General features: G+C 32.3%; 3 protein-coding genes across 6 annotated transcripts; all 3 read left to right on the top strand.

Moving 5' to 3' along the window:
- Positions 1-5,388: 5,388 nt before the first annotated feature.
- Positions 5,389-10,129, top strand: LOC107008590 (probable glycerol-3-phosphate dehydrogenase [NAD(+)] 1, cytosolic). Of its 2 annotated transcripts, none has more exons than XM_027915341.1 (6): positions 5,389-5,825; positions 5,912-6,732; positions 8,257-8,478; positions 9,074-9,321; positions 9,598-9,737; positions 9,823-10,129. In XM_027915341.1, the coding sequence occupies exons 2-6, from the start codon at positions 6,069-6,071 to the stop codon at positions 9,941-9,943; spliced, it is 1,395 nt and encodes a 464-aa protein (XP_027771142.1). In that variant the 5' UTR covers positions 5,389-5,825; positions 5,912-6,068; the 3' UTR covers positions 9,944-10,129. The 2 variants fall into 2 exon arrangements, with proteins under 2 accessions (XP_027771142.1, XP_015063180.1); XM_015207694.2 differs by having other exon boundaries at positions 5,901-6,732.
- Positions 10,130-10,742: 613 nt separating this feature from the next.
- On the top strand, positions 10,743-13,899 carry LOC107024776. 3 transcript variants are annotated; one of them, XM_027915335.1, is made up of 3 exons: positions 10,743-11,004; positions 12,299-12,607; positions 13,528-13,899. In XM_027915335.1, exons 1-3 carry the CDS (start codon positions 10,841-10,843, stop codon positions 13,628-13,630), a joined length of 576 nt encoding a protein of 191 aa, XP_027771136.1. In that variant the 5' UTR covers positions 10,743-10,840; the 3' UTR covers positions 13,631-13,899. The 3 variants fall into 3 exon arrangements, with proteins under 3 accessions (XP_027771136.1, XP_015081279.1, XP_015081246.1); XM_015225793.2 differs by lacking the exon at positions 13,528-13,899 and adding an exon at positions 13,228-13,495 and having other exon boundaries at positions 10,745-11,004; XM_015225760.2 differs by having other exon boundaries at positions 10,746-11,004; positions 13,550-13,899.
- A 1,049-nt stretch (positions 13,900-14,948) lies between these two features.
- LOC107028272 (CST complex subunit STN1) lies at positions 14,949-16,573 on the top strand. The gene has a single exon (XM_027912271.1). The coding sequence runs from the start codon at positions 15,054-15,056 to the stop codon at positions 15,561-15,563; it is 510 nt and encodes a 169-aa protein (XP_027768072.1). The 5' UTR covers positions 14,949-15,053; the 3' UTR covers positions 15,564-16,573.
- Positions 16,574-17,760: the final 1,187 nt, after the last annotated feature.

Genomic DNA, 17,760 nt, shown 5'->3' with positions numbered 1-17,760 from the left:
TATATATATATATATATATGTATAGCGAAATAGCCACTGCCTTTTGTATATATGTATAGCGAAAATAGCATAGCAAAGTTTATTATGGAGTGAAATTATGCAAACTATAGTTGTAGTGTACAAATATGATTTTTGTGTTTGCTATATGTGAAAGTTGCTTAATAAAGAATTGTTAGCTGTGAATTATACAAATGTGGCTAATTATAGATATACAAATGTGGCTAATTATACAAACACGAAGTCAGTCACGTAATTAATGTATAATGTTAGTCGTGATGGTAATTATAGCAAACTTTAGCCATGATGAGTAATTAAGTAGTATAAGTTTGCTTAACCGCATTATTTTTCCATAAAACGTCTTTGCGATTAGCTATAACTTTTGACATGTTGGTAAGCGCTTGATCCTAACAAGTTTTATCAAAGTCAAGGTCGTGAGTTTGATTCGCTAGAGCAACTTGCTTGAGGTATGTGTTGGATAACGCCAACATCCTACCTTGACCGCTTGATCCTAACATATGTAATAAAAAAAAGTTTTGCTAAACTTCTTCATTGGAAAATTATATTGCATTATGCATAATATGATAAAAGAATGTTTAGCTAAACTTTTTCGTCGAAAAATTATATTGAAATATATGTATAGAAAAAATATTTATATGTATAAAGTAAGATAACTAATACTTCTGGAGTGACAAAGGGTGTTTGAAATAAAATTTATTTTAAGTCGTAGGGTGATTTTTCCTACTTGAGGAATATTTTAAAACAAAAATTAGGATAGCAATAAGACGAATTCATAATTTAAATTTAATGGGATCAATCAAATTATTATTAATAATAATAACAAATCCAAGGTAAAAGAATTATTTTTTTCTTGTTCATTGGCGCAAAAACAATTCTTAGCATTGAATTGTTATACTTCTAATTATTATGGATTCATATCTGATACTAGTCGGTATTTTAATTAATTTTTACATATAAATTTATGTTTCGAATCTGAAATATTAATTTGAATGAACCCCGTGCCATGTATATCGGGGTGCTTTGGGGTGAATTTGCTATAAAAATTGTGGAGCACGTCAATCAATGATCTCTTCATCAATTTAAGTGTTTTATTTACATATTTTTCTAGAGTTGATCTAATATTATTTGTTGCATCATGCAACAAAGAAATTGAATGATGCACTTGATATAAAATGTCATGTATATCAGGGAGCCTAGGGGTGAATTTGTTCTGAAATTGTGGGACACGTGAATTTATGATCTCTCTGTCAATTAATTTACATTTTTTTCTAAAATTGATCTAATATTATTTGTTGGCATCATGCAACAAAAGAATTGAATATGCACTTGATATTATATCTAAGTCTTTTGAGTGGTGCGCCTATACTTTAGAAATTCTAGATCCGCCTTTGTGCCGATGAGTAAAAGAAAAACTAAAATATGGTGCATGCCAGTCATCGTTATTTTAAATTGCTCCAATGTATATTTTATGATATTGTTGAGAAATCATACTCTTTTTTTTGTTTCAGATTGGGTAATTTGACATATAATGACACCAATAATATGGACACAAAAAGCTCAAAGGAATTTGAGGGAACCAAAGATAATTGGCATTTATGATGTTATGACCAACTAGAAGTTTCTTGGGCTTAACCCACTTTTGGTGGTGCAACTTGTTATAATTGAAGAGAAAGCCCAAAATACTCCAATATTAGGTCCATTACCAATTGGTTCTACTAGTAATAAAGATGTCATGGGTGCCCTATTTAGATCACCCCATTTAACTAAGAAAACTAACACCTATTGATTTTTTCGGTATAAATACATAAATATACTCATTAAATTGGCCTTATTTCATATTTTACATCTTTTAATTTTGGGTGTACTCAAGTAGACAATTAAACATATATAAAGTTGAGCAAGTAGGCACATGAATTCTACATGACATAATGCATGTAGGATACCGTATAGGATGCAAATTTTAACGTTAGATGTCACGTAGGACGTGTGTATTGATTGTAGATTTTTATATAAATTTAAATGTCCATTGTGCATTTAAAGTTGCAGAGCGTAAATATGAGTTGAGGTCAAGTGAAAGAGCATATTTGCATTATGCCTTTTTTTCCACAAGAGTATTTAGTATTAAATGATTTTTAGATAAAAATGTATACTTTTTTCCGCATCTTATGTTTTTCCATACGCATATGACTGAATGCGGACATATATAAAAGAAAATAAAAAAGAGTGTTAAATGATTATGTTAAATTTGTTGTTAGAAATAATACATATATAAACATTCAAATTTGATCATAAATGACAAGAATATAGATTATCAAACGCACATTAGTTATAGATTATACTCAGCATATCCCAATTTTAATTCAATAAAACGCTGCTACTATTAAATAATTCAGCAATTACTAATTTCAATAGTAGTATAATCCTAGGTATATCATTTCTTCAAAACTTTATTCCTGAATCGAATTACCCTAATGAATAAAGAAGATAATCTTTGAAATATATTTTTTGTACCCTTTACTCGTTTGTGTTATAAAGTTTGAGATAATTTATCGAATAATTAATATTTACTACAAATAAGTTAATTCTATTGTGGATAAAATAATAATCTTGAAGTAACTTATATTGACATAATGTCTTCTCCTTATAGTTTGACTCAAAAATATGCTTATCGTCGATACTTTGGTTCAAAAATGGCCCCCGCAGTCAATTAATTGATCCAAAAATGCACCTATAGTTACTAAACGGATCAAAAAATGTCATTTTCGAATAAATATATTATTTTTTCTTTTTAAATACATCTTCTTCCCAATTAAAATATTATTAAAAACCCTATTCTTATTTTCTTTTTTTATTTAAAACCACTTTAACAAATATAGGAAATAATTTTTTTCTTCTTAATCTCATTTTATCAATTAAAATAAAATTATTTCACGTACCCTTTCGAGGGATAATATGTGTGATATATATAATATCATAGTATATTCAATATTAATTTTTATTCATAAACGATAAAAAATAATTATAATAAAATAAGAAATTTTTTAATTTTTATTTTTTCTGAATTGAAGTAGGATAAACATTTTCTAATTATATAAAAATATATTATTAGAAAAAAAGTGTTTAAGAATATATAGATTTATTTGGAAAAAGTCAGACGCATTAAATAATAATAAGGCATTTTTGGATTAAATTATTGTTGGCAAGGTCATCTCTTGATCAAAAAATAAATAGATGACAGTTTTGTTTATTTCACATAGTTTAAGATATGGGTGTGTATCGGCGGTTTGGTTTGATTTAAGTATTACTGATTCAGTGTTTATTAGTTTTCGATTTTTAAATACGCTAAATTGATAACCAGATCAATAAGATATTTGTTATGGATTTATCAATTTTTGATCTTTAACGGTTTGATTTTCAATTTAACCAATAAGAATGCTTTCAAAATAAATATAAGACTTGTCCAACAATTTGACGCAAAAAATAGAAAGAAAATAGAATCAAATTACACATTGAGTGCAAAAAAATTGCTTATAGTGTAGTTAAAGTATAGGAAATACTCACAATTCACTACGCAAGTTGTCGCCTAACCCTGTTGTTGTTGCAAACCCTAGTCGTGGCTATTCTTAATTCTTTAAGTTTTGACATTGTGAACCTAAAAGAGTATTGCAACCCTTAGTCGTCGCCAATGCTTAATTCTTTAGATTTTGAATTTGTGAACCTAAAGACTAAAGTAATATTAAAAAGTAAAAGTTAAGGGTAGTTAAGTAGTTTTAGTTGTCTAGAGTCCTTATAGTTATAGTCTAATATAATGATTATATTAATATTTTTTGTTTGACATTTCTATATGATTAAATTTTAATTTTTAATCAGTTATTGGCTAACTCTGTTAAATTTGACAAGATTCAAAAATGGATTAATGAGAAGATATGGTAGTTAGGAGGATAATTCTTCATTGGTATAAAAGTCAAGATAGCAACTTTTGTAGGTGAAATTTAGGTGAACCATAAATTGATTTCACAAGGTAAATGTTGACATTTTGACATATTGTGATGTCATGGATGACATCAATAGGAAGAATTTACTCCTATAAATAGGTAGCTCCTAATTCATTTGTAACACACCTCTCACTTGCCTTCTCATCTCCTAAGGCATTTGTTCTTCTTTCTCTCTTGTAGTATTTCACTTGTACTCTTTTGGAGTGAAATAAATATTGGTTGGTTGTGTCCGAGGAGTAGGCAAAAGAAAACAAAAGTTTGCCGAACCTCGTTAATTCCTGGTGTTCTTTCTCTTGTTGTCTCATTTACTATTTATTAGCTACCTTTAGATATAGTAGTTGTGATTCCATCACTCTCTATATATTCGGCTTCCGCAACAAACTCAATATTAAAAAGTTAATATCGAACCAATAAATCAATATATTTTTTTATAAAATCATTAAATAACCATTAACTCAATACGATTTATCTATCTATTCGATTATTGACCGTTTCCATGCAAAACATATTACTCCATCCGTTTCACAAAAAATGGTTTAGTTTGACTTGACACAAAGTTTAGAGAAAATAAAGAATACTTTTGAATCCTGTGATCCTAAATTAAAGTTATGTCAAATACTAATTTGTGCTTTAATCTTGTAGGCTTAAGCATGCCATGTGAAAAGTTTAAATTAAAATGTTACTGAAAACAGAAAGAAATACTCCCTTCGTCCCATTTTATGTGGCATCATTTCCTTTTTATCAGTCCCAAAAAGAATGTCACATTTCCTTATATGGTAAGTATTTAAAGATACAATTCTTGTTTTACCCTTGTTGGTCCCACTTAAGTACTCTAATACATTTATGAGAAGAGAGAAAGGTGAGTTTACTTTTTTGAACGGCAATTTGGTAACCATTTCAAAATCTTCATTATTTCTTAAACTCCGTGTCGGGTCAAATGTTGCCACATAAAATGGGACGGAGGGAGTATTATTTTTGAAACATACTAAAAAAAGTATCATTCGTTTTGACTTTATTTTAAGAAAACAATCCTACCTTAGAAAATTAAAATAACATAATTAATCTCAACCTTAGGGGTGTACAAAATCGAATCAAACCACAAATCAAGTCAAATCGAAAAAAGAATCCGATTAATGGTTTGGTTTGACTTGGTTTGATATTGAAAAAAAAAAATCTGACTATATTTGAATTGGTTTGATATTTGAAAAACCCAAACCAATTCACCCGAAAAATCCGAATTCTATTAATTTAATTTGATTTATAAATATAAAAATGTTACACGAATAATTTTATTTGATATTTAAAAAATTCGAAGTTTTCCCAGGTTGTTGAAAAGTAAAAAAACAAATAGTGGGCAAAGACACTGACCTCATTCACACTTGCCTCTTTGCCAAATCCATATTTCTCACACTTTGCCAATTTCTTTTCTTTTTTGCCAACTCATTTCTTGAAAGGCGTGAGCTAGTTAGATTCTTCATCTGGATCGGTTTTGGTTGAACATTTATTTATATACTACAAACTTCGAACCCCAATACCTGTTGCCGCCTTCTTTTCCACTATAACAACTTTTGGGTTGTTTACCTAAAGTTGTCTCAAGTGTGACGGAGGTTTCAAAGTTTTTTTTTTACTCTGATTCAAGAATAACCCATCTAGGTGTAATTATCTATGTTTTCTGATGAAACCCATGTGAAAAAAATCGTCCATTTATTAGTTTTGTTGTAGTTCTTGAATGCTTCAGTAACACACAATTGTGGTCATAAGTGCCAAAGATTTGATTTTGATAAGGTTGTCTTCATTTTCTTGAAAACCCAGGTATAAAGCTGTATACTTTTCTTCATTTTGAGTATTTTTATATAATTACGAAATTAGGGGTTGATTTATTTCCAGGAGAGTGCTAGATCTTGTATGTTGGCGAAATTGGTGGAACATTACTGCTTCTTGTTTATGCATTTGCTTTAAAAGGTTGAGAAGAGTTGTAGTTCGTGTATTTGCAATTGATTGATAGATTGAGTTGTTGGTGTATTGGGAATAGTTTGAAATTTCATAGAAAATAAGATGGTTGGATCTGAGGAAGGAGTAATGAGTCATGTTTACCCGAATGGGTTGATTCAAAGTACTAATGGTTATTCTGTGGAGGAGAAAGTTGATGAGCTACGTCGAATTTTTGGTAAAGCGGATGGTGATCCGTTGAGAATTGTAGGTGTTGGAGCAGGAGCATGGGGTAGTGTTTTTGTAGCAATGTTGCAGGATGCGTATGGTAATCTTCGAGAGAAGGTACAGATTAGAATATGGAGGAGAGCTGGAAGAGATGTTGATAAAGCTACTGCAGAGCATTTATTTGAGGTGATCAATTCAAGGGAGGATGTGTTGAGGAGGTTGATAAGACGGTGTGCATACTTGAAGTATGTTGAGGCAAGATTAGGTGATAGGACACTACATGCTGATGAGATTTTGAAAGATGGCTTTTGTTCGAATATGATTGATACGCCACTTTGCCCTTTGAAGGTAGTCACTAATTTGCAGGAGGCCGTGTGGGATGCTGATATTGTTATCAATGGTTTGCCATCAACAGAAACTAGGGATGTATTTCAAGAAATCAGTCGGTACTGGAAGGAACGTATTACTGTTCCAGTCATTATATCTTTGGCAAAGGGCATAGAGGCTGAACTAGGACCTGAACCCCGGATTGTTACCCCAACGCAAATGATTAACAAAGCAAGTAAGAGACTTTTTTTCCATACCGTTGAGTCATTTTTCCAGACTTGTACTTTACATTTCCATTGCGTTGTTTATTCTGTAAATAACTTTGTTGGTGTGAAATTTACTGCAGCTGACTCAATTTCTATTATGGTTTTTAAGTTGAAGTTCTTGGGAGCTGACATGGTTAAATGGAAGAAATGATTTTATTTTTCCTGTTTGCAACGAGGGCAATCTTGCCTCTTCTACTTTCTGATAGCTTCTTTTCTATTTAGAGTAGTGAAATTAATGACTGTTCCTAGGAGTATTTGATAAATGAATCTTTAGAGACTTAAAAAGAATTCAACACGTTTGTTTCTGATGTTAACTTGAACTAATAGCTTCCGACAAACTTAGTTAGAAAACAATTCTCGGTTAATTTACTTCTATACAACTCAGCCAGTATAAATGGGACTAGAGGGAGCATCAAATTTCAGGTTTGATGAGTCAAATAGTTGTCATGGTCATAATTTTAAATAGTCAAAGAAAAACTATTCATCCTTATGTGGCGGCAGAATGAGTAATATGGGATATCAGATGTGTTTTTTTTATTTTTGGGATAAAAAGATTCTTTTAAGTGACTTTTGCCAAGTACTGCAAGCATAATGAGCAGTTCGCCTTTCAGCAACACCTTTATGGAAAAACGAATGGATGCTTGATAATAGTTGCTTAGTATAACCTTTGTTATGATTCTTGACTTTTATGCATCCAGAGCTTTAGTCTAGTGCTAAGACTGAAACAAGTGATCTGTGGGTCAAGCACATGGCACAGGTTCGAACTTTGTCACAGACAAAAGCTGATATTTAGGTGGAGAAGGGTAGAGGGGCAGGTCCATGATTATCGAGTTTAGACCTGTATATCACTTGCCCTCAAAGATGTCTCGGTTATGGAAAACAAAATAAAATGGAGTTCTTGACCTTTATTGTTCTCATTACACTTAATTCTTCTTAACTGATTGGTTGAGAGGTCACTATAGAAAGATTTAGGAACATAAGCATGGTTCATGCCTTTACTTCATCCTAAAGAGCAGACATATTTATTTCTGAGATAAAATCTGTATTGGGGTATATATATGATCCTAATGGAAGAGTTTCAAAGGTTTAGATTCTGCTCTAACTACTTCTTAGATCACATGTAAGTACTTGTATGCACGTTTTCCCATTTTTTGCAATGATTGTGTTGTCTTCTCCCCCAGACCCCAATTGTGGGATTTGTTTGATTGTGTTATTTTCTCTTGTTAAAACCAGTTAGATTTAATGTTGAAATATATTAATTTATCTTTACTTCCTGTGTGTGTATATAATTGTATTTTGAAATCCTTGGATATGCAAATATTATTTATTTACAACCTGATCAAGTCACTTTGGTTCTTCAACCATTCTGTACCGTTGATAGCTAAAGCGACAAGGCTATGACGTATATGGTTGAATTTGAACTTCAAAAATATATGATTGTTAAGTTCTTTATTAGTGTTACTTGTTGCTCATGTGACACCTATTATTTGCAGCTGGAGTTCCAATAGAGAACATCTTGTATCTTGGTGGACCTAATATTGCATCAGAGATTTATAACAGAGAATACGCCAATGCCCGGATATGTGGAGCTGAGAAGTGGCGGAAAGCACTAGCGAGATTTTTGAGGCAGCCACATTTTATCGTATGGGACAATGGTGACCTGGTAACTCATGAGGTCATGGGTGGTCTAAAGAATGTATACGCCATTGGAGCTGGTACAATCTTTTTTTTTCCTGGTGCAATGTTTTACTTTACGTATTATCTGTTAAAAAATGCATAGTGCATAGATTTTTTAGAATTGGCTCATCGAGTTGTCTCCGGGCTCGACTGAGTGTGCACTAAGATCATCTCGTTATTTCCACTATCGTTCTTTGTTTCCTTCCTTTTTATTTTGGAGCTTAGGAGCTTTCAGCATTGCGGTGGTGATAAATTGCAGCTTCCCACATTTTAAGCATTGCGACATCTTTAGTCAAATACTTGAACTCACATGAGCATATCAGAGTCTCGGGGAAAGTTAAGAACCAAATTCCTGAGTTTCTTGTCAATTTGAAATCAGAGTAATTCCCAGAGAATTCTCATTAGTAAATTTATTAAGGATGCCAGGGCATCCACAATGTGGCTGAGACTTTTTTCATACTGCATGAAATCATGAATAACATTATAAATGCTCTATGTCCCCTGGTTATGGCAGTATGATGCATAGTTTGATCTTTATTGGAACATCATAGTTGAGAGATTTGCGTTAGGTGTTAGACGCTGTTGCTTAGTTACATATAAAACCACATGTTGACACTATTTTCTACTCAATAGGTATGGTAGCAGCTCTTACCAATGAAAGTGCCACAAGCAAGTCAGTATACTTCGCACATTGTACATCTGAGATGATATTCATCACACATCTCCTGGCTGAAGGACCCGAGAAGCTTGCAGGTCCACTTCTGGCTGATACATATGTGACCCTGTTAAAAGGTCGTAATGCTTGGTACGGCCAAAAGTTGGCTAAAGGGGAAATAAACCTTGAAATGGGTGACAGCATCAAGGGAAAGGGGATGATACAGGTACATTCTATAATGCTTAGCTTACAGTGGCTAGCTATGAGCATGTGGCTGAAAATAGATTCCTAATGATAATTAATCTTTCTAACTTAATAAGGATTTGATGTGTATATAATTAGGGTAGTGTAAATAATCACGTCGATAGGTTTTTGAGGATCCGACATGCACCTTGAAATTGCTCTCTATAACATTGCAAAATACAAAACTTGAGCTGCATACCATATGAATATATCGTTTTATGATTTCGTGGAAAACGCTAACCTGTATCAATTTGTGCAGGGAGTTTCAGCAGTAAAAGCATTCTATGAGCTACTTAGTCAGTCCAGTTTAAATATTTTTCATCCTGATGAAAACAAACATGTAGCTCCTGTTGAACTTTGTCCTTTATTGAAGACATTGTACAAAATACTAATAATGAGGTACACCTCATAAACTTCTTGTCCTGCTTCCCCCTTTATAAGTAGGAAGTAATTGATCCAACTGTTGTTGCCATTGGAACTACAGGGAGGTTTCATCAGAGGCGATTCTTCAGGCCCTGAGAGACGAAACTATGAATGATCCACGTGATCGTATTGAGATTGCACAAAGCCATGCCATCTATAGACCTTCATTACTTGGGCAGTAGAAGCACACCAGCATCACCTACTATTCCATTTCTTCCTTTGACAGTTGCTTTTGAAATTAGGTGTTGTATGTTCAGTCAATTTTGTAACATGGTCCTTAGACAATTGGACGAGCTATCTTGTAGCATGAGAATTCATGTTGTATCATCACCTTCAATTTATTCAATCTTTCACACTTTTTTTGTTTTTTTGGGTAGAAACAAGAAGAGTTTTCAAATGAATTTAACCTAGAACTATATCATATGTATATATATGAAAAGGCAATTGATCAAGTTATAAATACTTTTATAATGATAAATGATAATTAGTTTAAAATAGTTATTGGGGAGAAATTAATTAAAATAAGAAAAAGTAAACATAAACTTACAAATGAGAAGATAAATTAAAAACTAGCTAGGGTTTCACCCGAAGTTCTCAAATATTCTTAGTAAATCATAAATTATTTCGAAAAATATGATTTATACTCAAAGTTTTAATAATCATTAAAAATATCTTTAAGTTTATACCATCATTTTATAATAAATATGTTGCTTTAAAAAATAACCAATTGATATCAGTCAATAATAACAACTTAATAATATGGGTAAGACGATACATTAGTCGCATACTTAAACTTGTCACTAATTCAATTACAATAATAATCCATTAGACACAAATTGTTTCTTTTTCTCAATTTTATCCCTCAAAGTAGAACTAATACTTTTCCGAAGAAGATAATAAACAAATATTAGTTGAAATTAATAAATAATAAATATTTTTTTTATATAAAATATAAAAACTAGGGATAATTTTTAATTTTTTTAAAATTTCCAAACATTAAAACTTGAGATACTTTGACATATCGTCAGTCGGAAGAGGAGAAGAAGAGTTTGGAGAAAGGATCGGAAAAAATAAAGGAGATGTCTTTGGTTGATTATGCATCATCTGACGAAGAAGAAGAGCTTCACGAACAACCCCAAGAAAACAAACAATTCAGCAAAGCGGAAGAGCCCACCCATCGACCCCCTTTGGATCCATTACCAACCACAAACGACAATCGCCATCTTCCTCAGCCTCAAAACCAGTAACTTTAACTTTCTTTTCTTTATGAAATTAATATCATTTGCATTCAGTTAATTTTTCTATTTGGGTCTTCTTCACTAGGGTTTTGTTCTCCATTAAAACATCCCTATTTCAGAGAGAATTTGTGGGTTTTAGTTCTTTTATCTAATGGGGCATGCTTTTTTTTTTTGTGGTGTTCTAGAACTTGGGTTTTGAGAGATAATTTGTGGGTTTTAGTTGTTTTGTCTAATGGGTCAAGTTTTTTTTTTCTACTTTCTACGACTTGGATTTTGAAGAGAATTTGTGGATTTTAGTTGTTCTGCGTAATGGATAATGTTTTTTTGTTTTTTTAATGTAGTGTTCCAGGACTTGGATTGGGGTTTGATAATAAAGGGGTGGAAATTGTAGAACCAAAAAAAAAAAGTGAACTTTTTATACTTGATGGGCTATGAAAAAGAATACTATTGTGAACTAATGAACAAGTGTTACATTAACGATTTTTGGTAAATTGAAGCAGCATGTGATTTGACATTGCTTGGAATAAGGAAGTGTTCTTGCTCAATGCTATAGTGATGGAGCATTTCTTAATTGAATGATTTATAAGGAGAGGGACTGCCAGTTTGCCAGGTCAAAGGGGATGAGGACGGGCAGGATGTCGGGGTAGGGAAAAGAAGAAGCAAGGACAGGGTTAAGAGAATGATTCTAGCCTTCATTTATACAAGGCATATTTTCCGAGTTATCATCCCCCATCCCCTACTGATAAAACAATCCCATATTTCCTGCATTTTCTAGAATAAAGCGAATCTGAGTATTGTCCCACATAGCATAAAATTTCTATAGAAGGTGGAGAGATTATGGGACAGGGACGACTGGTATAAGTTTGCTAGCAGGGGATTTGTTAGTTTAGTGGAATTTGAAGTTTGGACACCTAAGAGCACTTCGAAGGTAACAGTGAAGTGTAGATATGTGTTAAAAAGAATGACTTCTGTTGGCTAAGAATATCCAAAGCGAATACTGGAGACTGGTCAATGCAGTAGTGTGCTATAAAGCTGTTGACTTGTATGTGCTTGGATTATTCAATCATTAATAAATTTGCTTAGTTTGAAATGGGAAAATATCTGAAGATCTGACATGCAGCTCAATTATAAATATAAGTATGTTGCTTGGTTATTAGTCGAAGCATACAATCTTATTTCTTCACATTTTATGATCTAGTGAAAACTGAAAACTATGGATTATATTTAGATGAGGAACTTTTGGTAATAGGATGATTTATTATATGGCAATGCTTCAATTATATTTTATTGCATATGCAGGAGGACTAGTTCATCATTGAATAAAGAAGCATTACACTTGTCAAATTTATCGGAGTCCTCTAAACTGAAACTCCCTGATGCATCACTTCTATTAAATTCACCTACAATGCCAGGCCATCTTGGACACAATACTGACCATTCTTCCCGAGTTGCTGCAGCCATGGCTGAAAATGCAACAAGGAAGCGGGATGTAAATGTATCAGCATCCACTTATCCACGCAGTAAGATTCCTAAAGGAACTTTGCCTAACATGAAGAATGTCCCTGAAACAGGTGGTGGTCTTTTGCTCCCACCTCAACTTACCGGAAGGTCAGTAGTATACTGAAATTTTGGGACTCGTTGCATGCTCTGTATTAAGTTCTTCTATTTATGCAAATCATATCATGCATCACTTTCTGTACTGTTTGTATTTATTCTTAATATGTTTAGCCGAATCCTCCTGAAGTTGAACGTCCAATTCTCTTATTGGGTGGTTTGTGTATAATGACCAATAAGGAATTTTTTTTTCTCTCATATGTAACAAAAAAATTACTGGTCCGACTTCTATTTATTTCATTTCAACCATGTCAATAAGAAATCCAACTTGTTTTTAACACTTGGATTAGTTATCTAAAAGAGAAATAATTATAATAGTAATAGTTATCTTTTGTGTAATTATAGAAGAGAAAAAAAAGGAAATTCAGTCTTCTGTGCTGCATAATATTTTTCTATAATTATTACCTTTATTTGTCAAGGCATTCACGTGTTATTCTCGTAATAGATCAGACATTACTAGCTACTTCATTATATTAGCAGTCTAATAATTTCTTTTGGTATTGTGGCATAAATACTGTGCATCTTAGCTAGAATTAGGAGAACACTCTTCGATTCTTTGTATTTGGTAAGAAGGGAAAACATTAATCCATCGTTGCAACTAAAATCTAATGCAGGCTCACATAGGAGGCCTATTTTCTGCAATTGCCTTGTTGTGCACATTTTAAAGAATGACTGTGAACTCCACAGAAACAGGAATAAGTTGTATACTTCAGGATTACAATTTCCATTAGAGGATAGTATTGTATAGCTGAGGTAATACCTGACAAATAGTCTTTCTAATACCAAAAGTGGATAAAGCACTTGTGAATTGTATGACGTGATCATCCTTTAATAGAAGATCCCTAAAACTTACTAGGGAGTCATATTTTTTATTTTCTGCAAGTAACATATGTTTCTAATTATGATGGCTATAGATGCTTTAACGAAATTGTGCAGGAGCAATATTGTTACAGAAGACATCAGCAAGCTATTTCGGAAGAAGACCTCGTCTTAGTTGCACACAGAGTAAGAGAATGAAGTCACTGTTGACCTAACTGTAGTTTAATTTCAGTGGATTCTGTATCAGATTCTAGTAGAAATTGACAGAAATGTTGTAAGATATTTGGTTATGTTGATACTAGGATGGCTATCAGCCGTTCTGGTTGTGTTTGAAGTGATGGACTACTTTTTGTACAGAATTTCTGCAACCATAGTGTGTTGATTGGTTCTCGAAATATGTACTTGCAAGACATCATCTGAGAGAGTGAAGAATTATATTGAATTGAATAACCCTGTTTACAGCTGCATTCAGCCTTGTCTTTCATAGGATTTGTTTGATTATTGATTGCATCGTTAAGAAGCTGCCTGAAGTTGTGTTCAGGATTCGATCTTGCTATTATTTGTCCCGCATACAACTCTATATTGGTGTATTCAGTTTCTTAGCCGCACGCAGTGGTGGCCACTAGCAAGCAAGATGTCGAAGGTGGGAGGAAGAGCCAAGTAATAGACACTGCTAAGGCTGTGAGGGTACAAAGAATGTCTCTGGTCTCAACACATCTCTTTGATACCTGTTTTGAGACCCCCATTATATAACCCTTGGAAACATAATTTTAACAGTAGCATGAATCATAATGGTTGTGGTTATCACTAAACATGACTGCCCAAACGATAACCAGAAAAGTCTGTTGTGCCATGACAAGCCAAGCAATAGTGTTATCCTGCCTTTCGTTGCAGCTTTTATGTAATCTTTGGATTATTTATATCATATAATAATAGAATACGTTGTTGTTAAATACATGACGGAATAATTTATTTTGAACTTAACATATTACAGTATAATTGATAATTGATGTTGTTAGCAACCAAGTGACCCTTAGATTGTGTTAAAGGTCCTAGATAATCATGTTGTGTTAAAGGTCGTAGCAATATATATATCACAAATGTCATGTAGTGATATATTATCGTTTTAATTAGTAAATGTTAAATAATTCTCGTTTCAAATTTGTATTGATTTGTTTAATACCCCCAGTCCACAATTGTTTGGCAGATATACTAAAAGTAGACGTCAAAGATTAATTGTCAATTTAAATAATCAAGAAACAATTAGACATCTTTTTCCAAATTTGCGCTTAATGATAGTGTAGTTCAATTAAAAAGTTATGTAGACTTTTGCTATTCTTGATATAGTAAAATTATATTAGTCAAATACAATTTGCATGACAAACAATTATGAACGAAGAGAGTAACAAACAACTCTCTCAAAATAAAAGTAGATAATTAAATTGGAAAATTCCTAATTTCAATTTTTAAATATACCAAGATATTTCTATGATTTGGAATTTGTAGTTTATAAAAATATGCTAATGGTAATCACAAAACTATATCAACAAAAAGTTTCACATTAATTGTAGGTAGTTAGGGCAAAAACTCCATCGTAGACGGCTCAGTTAAGACTCCATTAATGGATGCTTTACAGCTTGTGAATACACACGTCAAGCTATTGGCCTTCGATTTTCTCTCTGTGCAATCAATCCCCCAGGAGCCCACCATTTTTTCTCGCAAGGGGAGACGTCTCTCCCGCGCAGAGACGGTGGGTATCGTGGTAAGCAGAGATTTGAAGGCGAATAGATTTATGAAATTCGACATTGACGATGGCACTGGTTGCATACCTTGTATCCTATGGCTCAACCATGAGAGTTCGCGTTACTTCTCCCGTCGTTGCCCATCAAATGTTCGACTCATTGCCCAAATGGCAGCCGATTTTGCTTCTCAAGTCCAGCTTGGGGTTATTGCTCGAGTTCGCGGGAAGATGAGTAGCTATAGAGGTAATCTTCAGATTACTGTTTCTGATGTTGTTATTGAAAGAGATCCCAACTCACAGATTCTTCATTGGCTAGATTGCTTAAGGTTGGCACGAAATTGTTATGACAAAGTTTTAGTCGATCCACATCAAATTGTGCAAAATGATTAAACATGAAATTCACTTATCCATAGAATAGTTGCATTGGTTTATGCATAATGTTTTATATTGAAATTGTCACTACACACACAATATCACCTTGGTTATAAAACTAAAGAAACAATTCAAAAGTAAAGCATGTATTATAGACGAACTAGAAGAAGAAAAACAAATTACATGTTAATTTCATGCATGCTCATCAATCTTTATTCATATTATATCACAGTGAAATAACTAGGTATATGTACTTTAAAAATGAGACAAGTATGGAAAACATATTATATTTGACACGATTAATTAGTTTCATTTCTAAACTATTGAAAATTTTGAAAAACACTCTTTTACTTGAACTTAGATACAACCCTGTTCTTGTAACATGAGTGAAATACACCCTGAAATTTTCGTCAAGTTTAGAGGATGTTTTGAACCATTTTCTCAGCTTTTTATTAAGACTTTCATGCTCGTACAAGAATCTGAGACTATTTCTATGTCATATAGTAGATCAGGGGTATATCTAAGTTTAGTTAATCAAGTAAATAGTGTTTTTAAGATTGCCAATAGTTCGAAAACAAAATTAATAATTTGCATCAAGTTGAAGGGCGTTTAAAAATTTAGACATGATATATAGTAGATAAAATTGAGTGATTATAAGAAGGTGATGAGAAGGTCTTTAATCTCCACCGCAACCACCACAACCACCGCCATCACCACCACCACCACAGCAACAACCTTGTGAAGCGTTAACAGTTGCCTCAGCAGCAGCTCCTAGGTCAATACTTACCTCATCACGCTTACGCTCATCGTCAGTAGTACCATTGCTGTTTGCAGCAACAGCAACACCAACAGCAACACCAGCAGCGGCTCCTGCTAAAACAACCATGTTCCCTTCTCTTGTTCTGCTTTGAGATTGAGCATTTTTTCGCTGTAAATTCCTTCTGCGGACTAAACAAGATAAGAAACAAAAAACAATACTAATCATAAATACTATGGCAATAGCAATGCTTGCACCCATATTCTTACAATCTGATCAAGTGTTTCACTTAATATGGGATTAGTATATATATATACTTATTTTCCTCGTACAAAAAGTAGATGATCATGTGACTTTCGAAGACTTTGATATGTTATTTTAGTGTTTCATTTCATATTTCAAGTTTGGCTTATTGTGACCTTATTCCTAAATAAATTACTATCAAGCAAGGCCGGCAGAGGAAGCTTCTATTTCTTACAGTGCGATGAACAAAAATCCTTCATTTCTAAGGAGTGAATTCTCTTTCAATAGGCTTCATGCTCAAAGGAAGATTCAAAACTCAGAATCTTTGATTTTCTATATATATATATGTATGATATTTTATAAGGTAAAAGTGAAAAAAGTTAATATTTATTTTTACTAAAAATAACAAAATTGAGTAGATAATTAAAGAGTAACTTTTCACATGGAAAATATTTATGAAATTTATTTAATAATTGGCAAATATGAAAATTTGAATAGTAATTTTATTTATGAGAAAAAGATATATAAAGTTAAAATAATAAAATTTGGGTCAAGAATTTGATATTGAAATATTTGTAATTAAGGGTGTACATAGGTCGGTTCGGTTTGGTTTTTTATTTTAAAAAAATCTAAATCAATTATGTTGGTTTATTAAATCTAAAAACCAAATCAAACCATATAAAGTTGGTTTTTTCGGTTTTGGCTTTTGTAGTTTCATTTTTCAATTTTTTTGATTTTTTACAACTATACGGGCGATCAAATATTTTTTCACTTACCTGTGTGATAAACTAAACTTAAAAAATGTTAAGTGAATAGAAATTTTCTAAAAGACTGTAAAATTCACATGAGTACAAAATATATTTTTCTGAAATATCAACGTTGTTCATTATGTTAAACTAATAAGATTAAGTGAAAATGCTCAATATTCTCTTAACCAGTTAACCTATTTGAATTGGTTCAAAAATGCCCTCCTTCCATCTATTGATTTAGATATGCCCTTAACAAAGTAAATTGTTAACTTCGAATTCAGAAAACTGTAATAATATAACTATAACTTCGGATCTTAGTACAAAATAAAATGTTTACAATTTTTACAAGTCCAAATTTGAAACAGAATATATATATATATATATATAAAACCCCGAATTTGAAATAAAATATATAAAATTGAAACTATACACTAACTAAAAGCATATCAACAAAGTAGAGTATATG

Source organism: Solanum pennellii, chromosome 1 (genome assembly GCF_001406875.1).
Source record: "Solanum pennellii chromosome 1, SPENNV200".
Lineage (NCBI taxonomy): Eukaryota > Viridiplantae > Streptophyta > Magnoliopsida > Solanales > Solanaceae > Solanum > Solanum pennellii.
This window is presented reverse-complemented; position numbering and strand designations above follow the sequence as displayed.

Coding starts and splice junctions, on each gene's coding strand:
- LOC107008590 (XM_027915341.1), top strand. CDS start 6,069: ATGGTTGGATCTGAGGAAGGAGTAATGAGTCATGTTTACCCGAATGGG. Junction 8,479..9,073: donor TGTATACGCCATTGGAGCTG/GTACAATCTTTT, acceptor TCTACTCAATAG/GTATGGTAGCAGCTCTTACC. Junction 9,322..9,597: donor AGGGAAAGGGGATGATACAG/GTACATTCTATA, acceptor CAATTTGTGCAG/GGAGTTTCAGCAGTAAAAGC.
- LOC107024776 (XM_027915335.1), top strand. CDS start 10,841: ATGTCTTTGGTTGATTATGCATCATCTGACGAAGAAGAAGAGCTTCAC. Junction 11,005..12,298: donor CTTCCTCAGCCTCAAAACCA/GTAACTTTAACT, acceptor TTGCATATGCAG/GAGGACTAGTTCATCATTGA. Junction 12,608..13,527: donor CCACCTCAACTTACCGGAAG/GTCAGTAGTATA, acceptor TGATGGCTATAG/ATGCTTTAACGAAATTGTGC.
- LOC107028272 (XM_027912271.1), top strand. CDS start 15,054: ATGGATGCTTTACAGCTTGTGAATACACACGTCAAGCTATTGGCCTTC.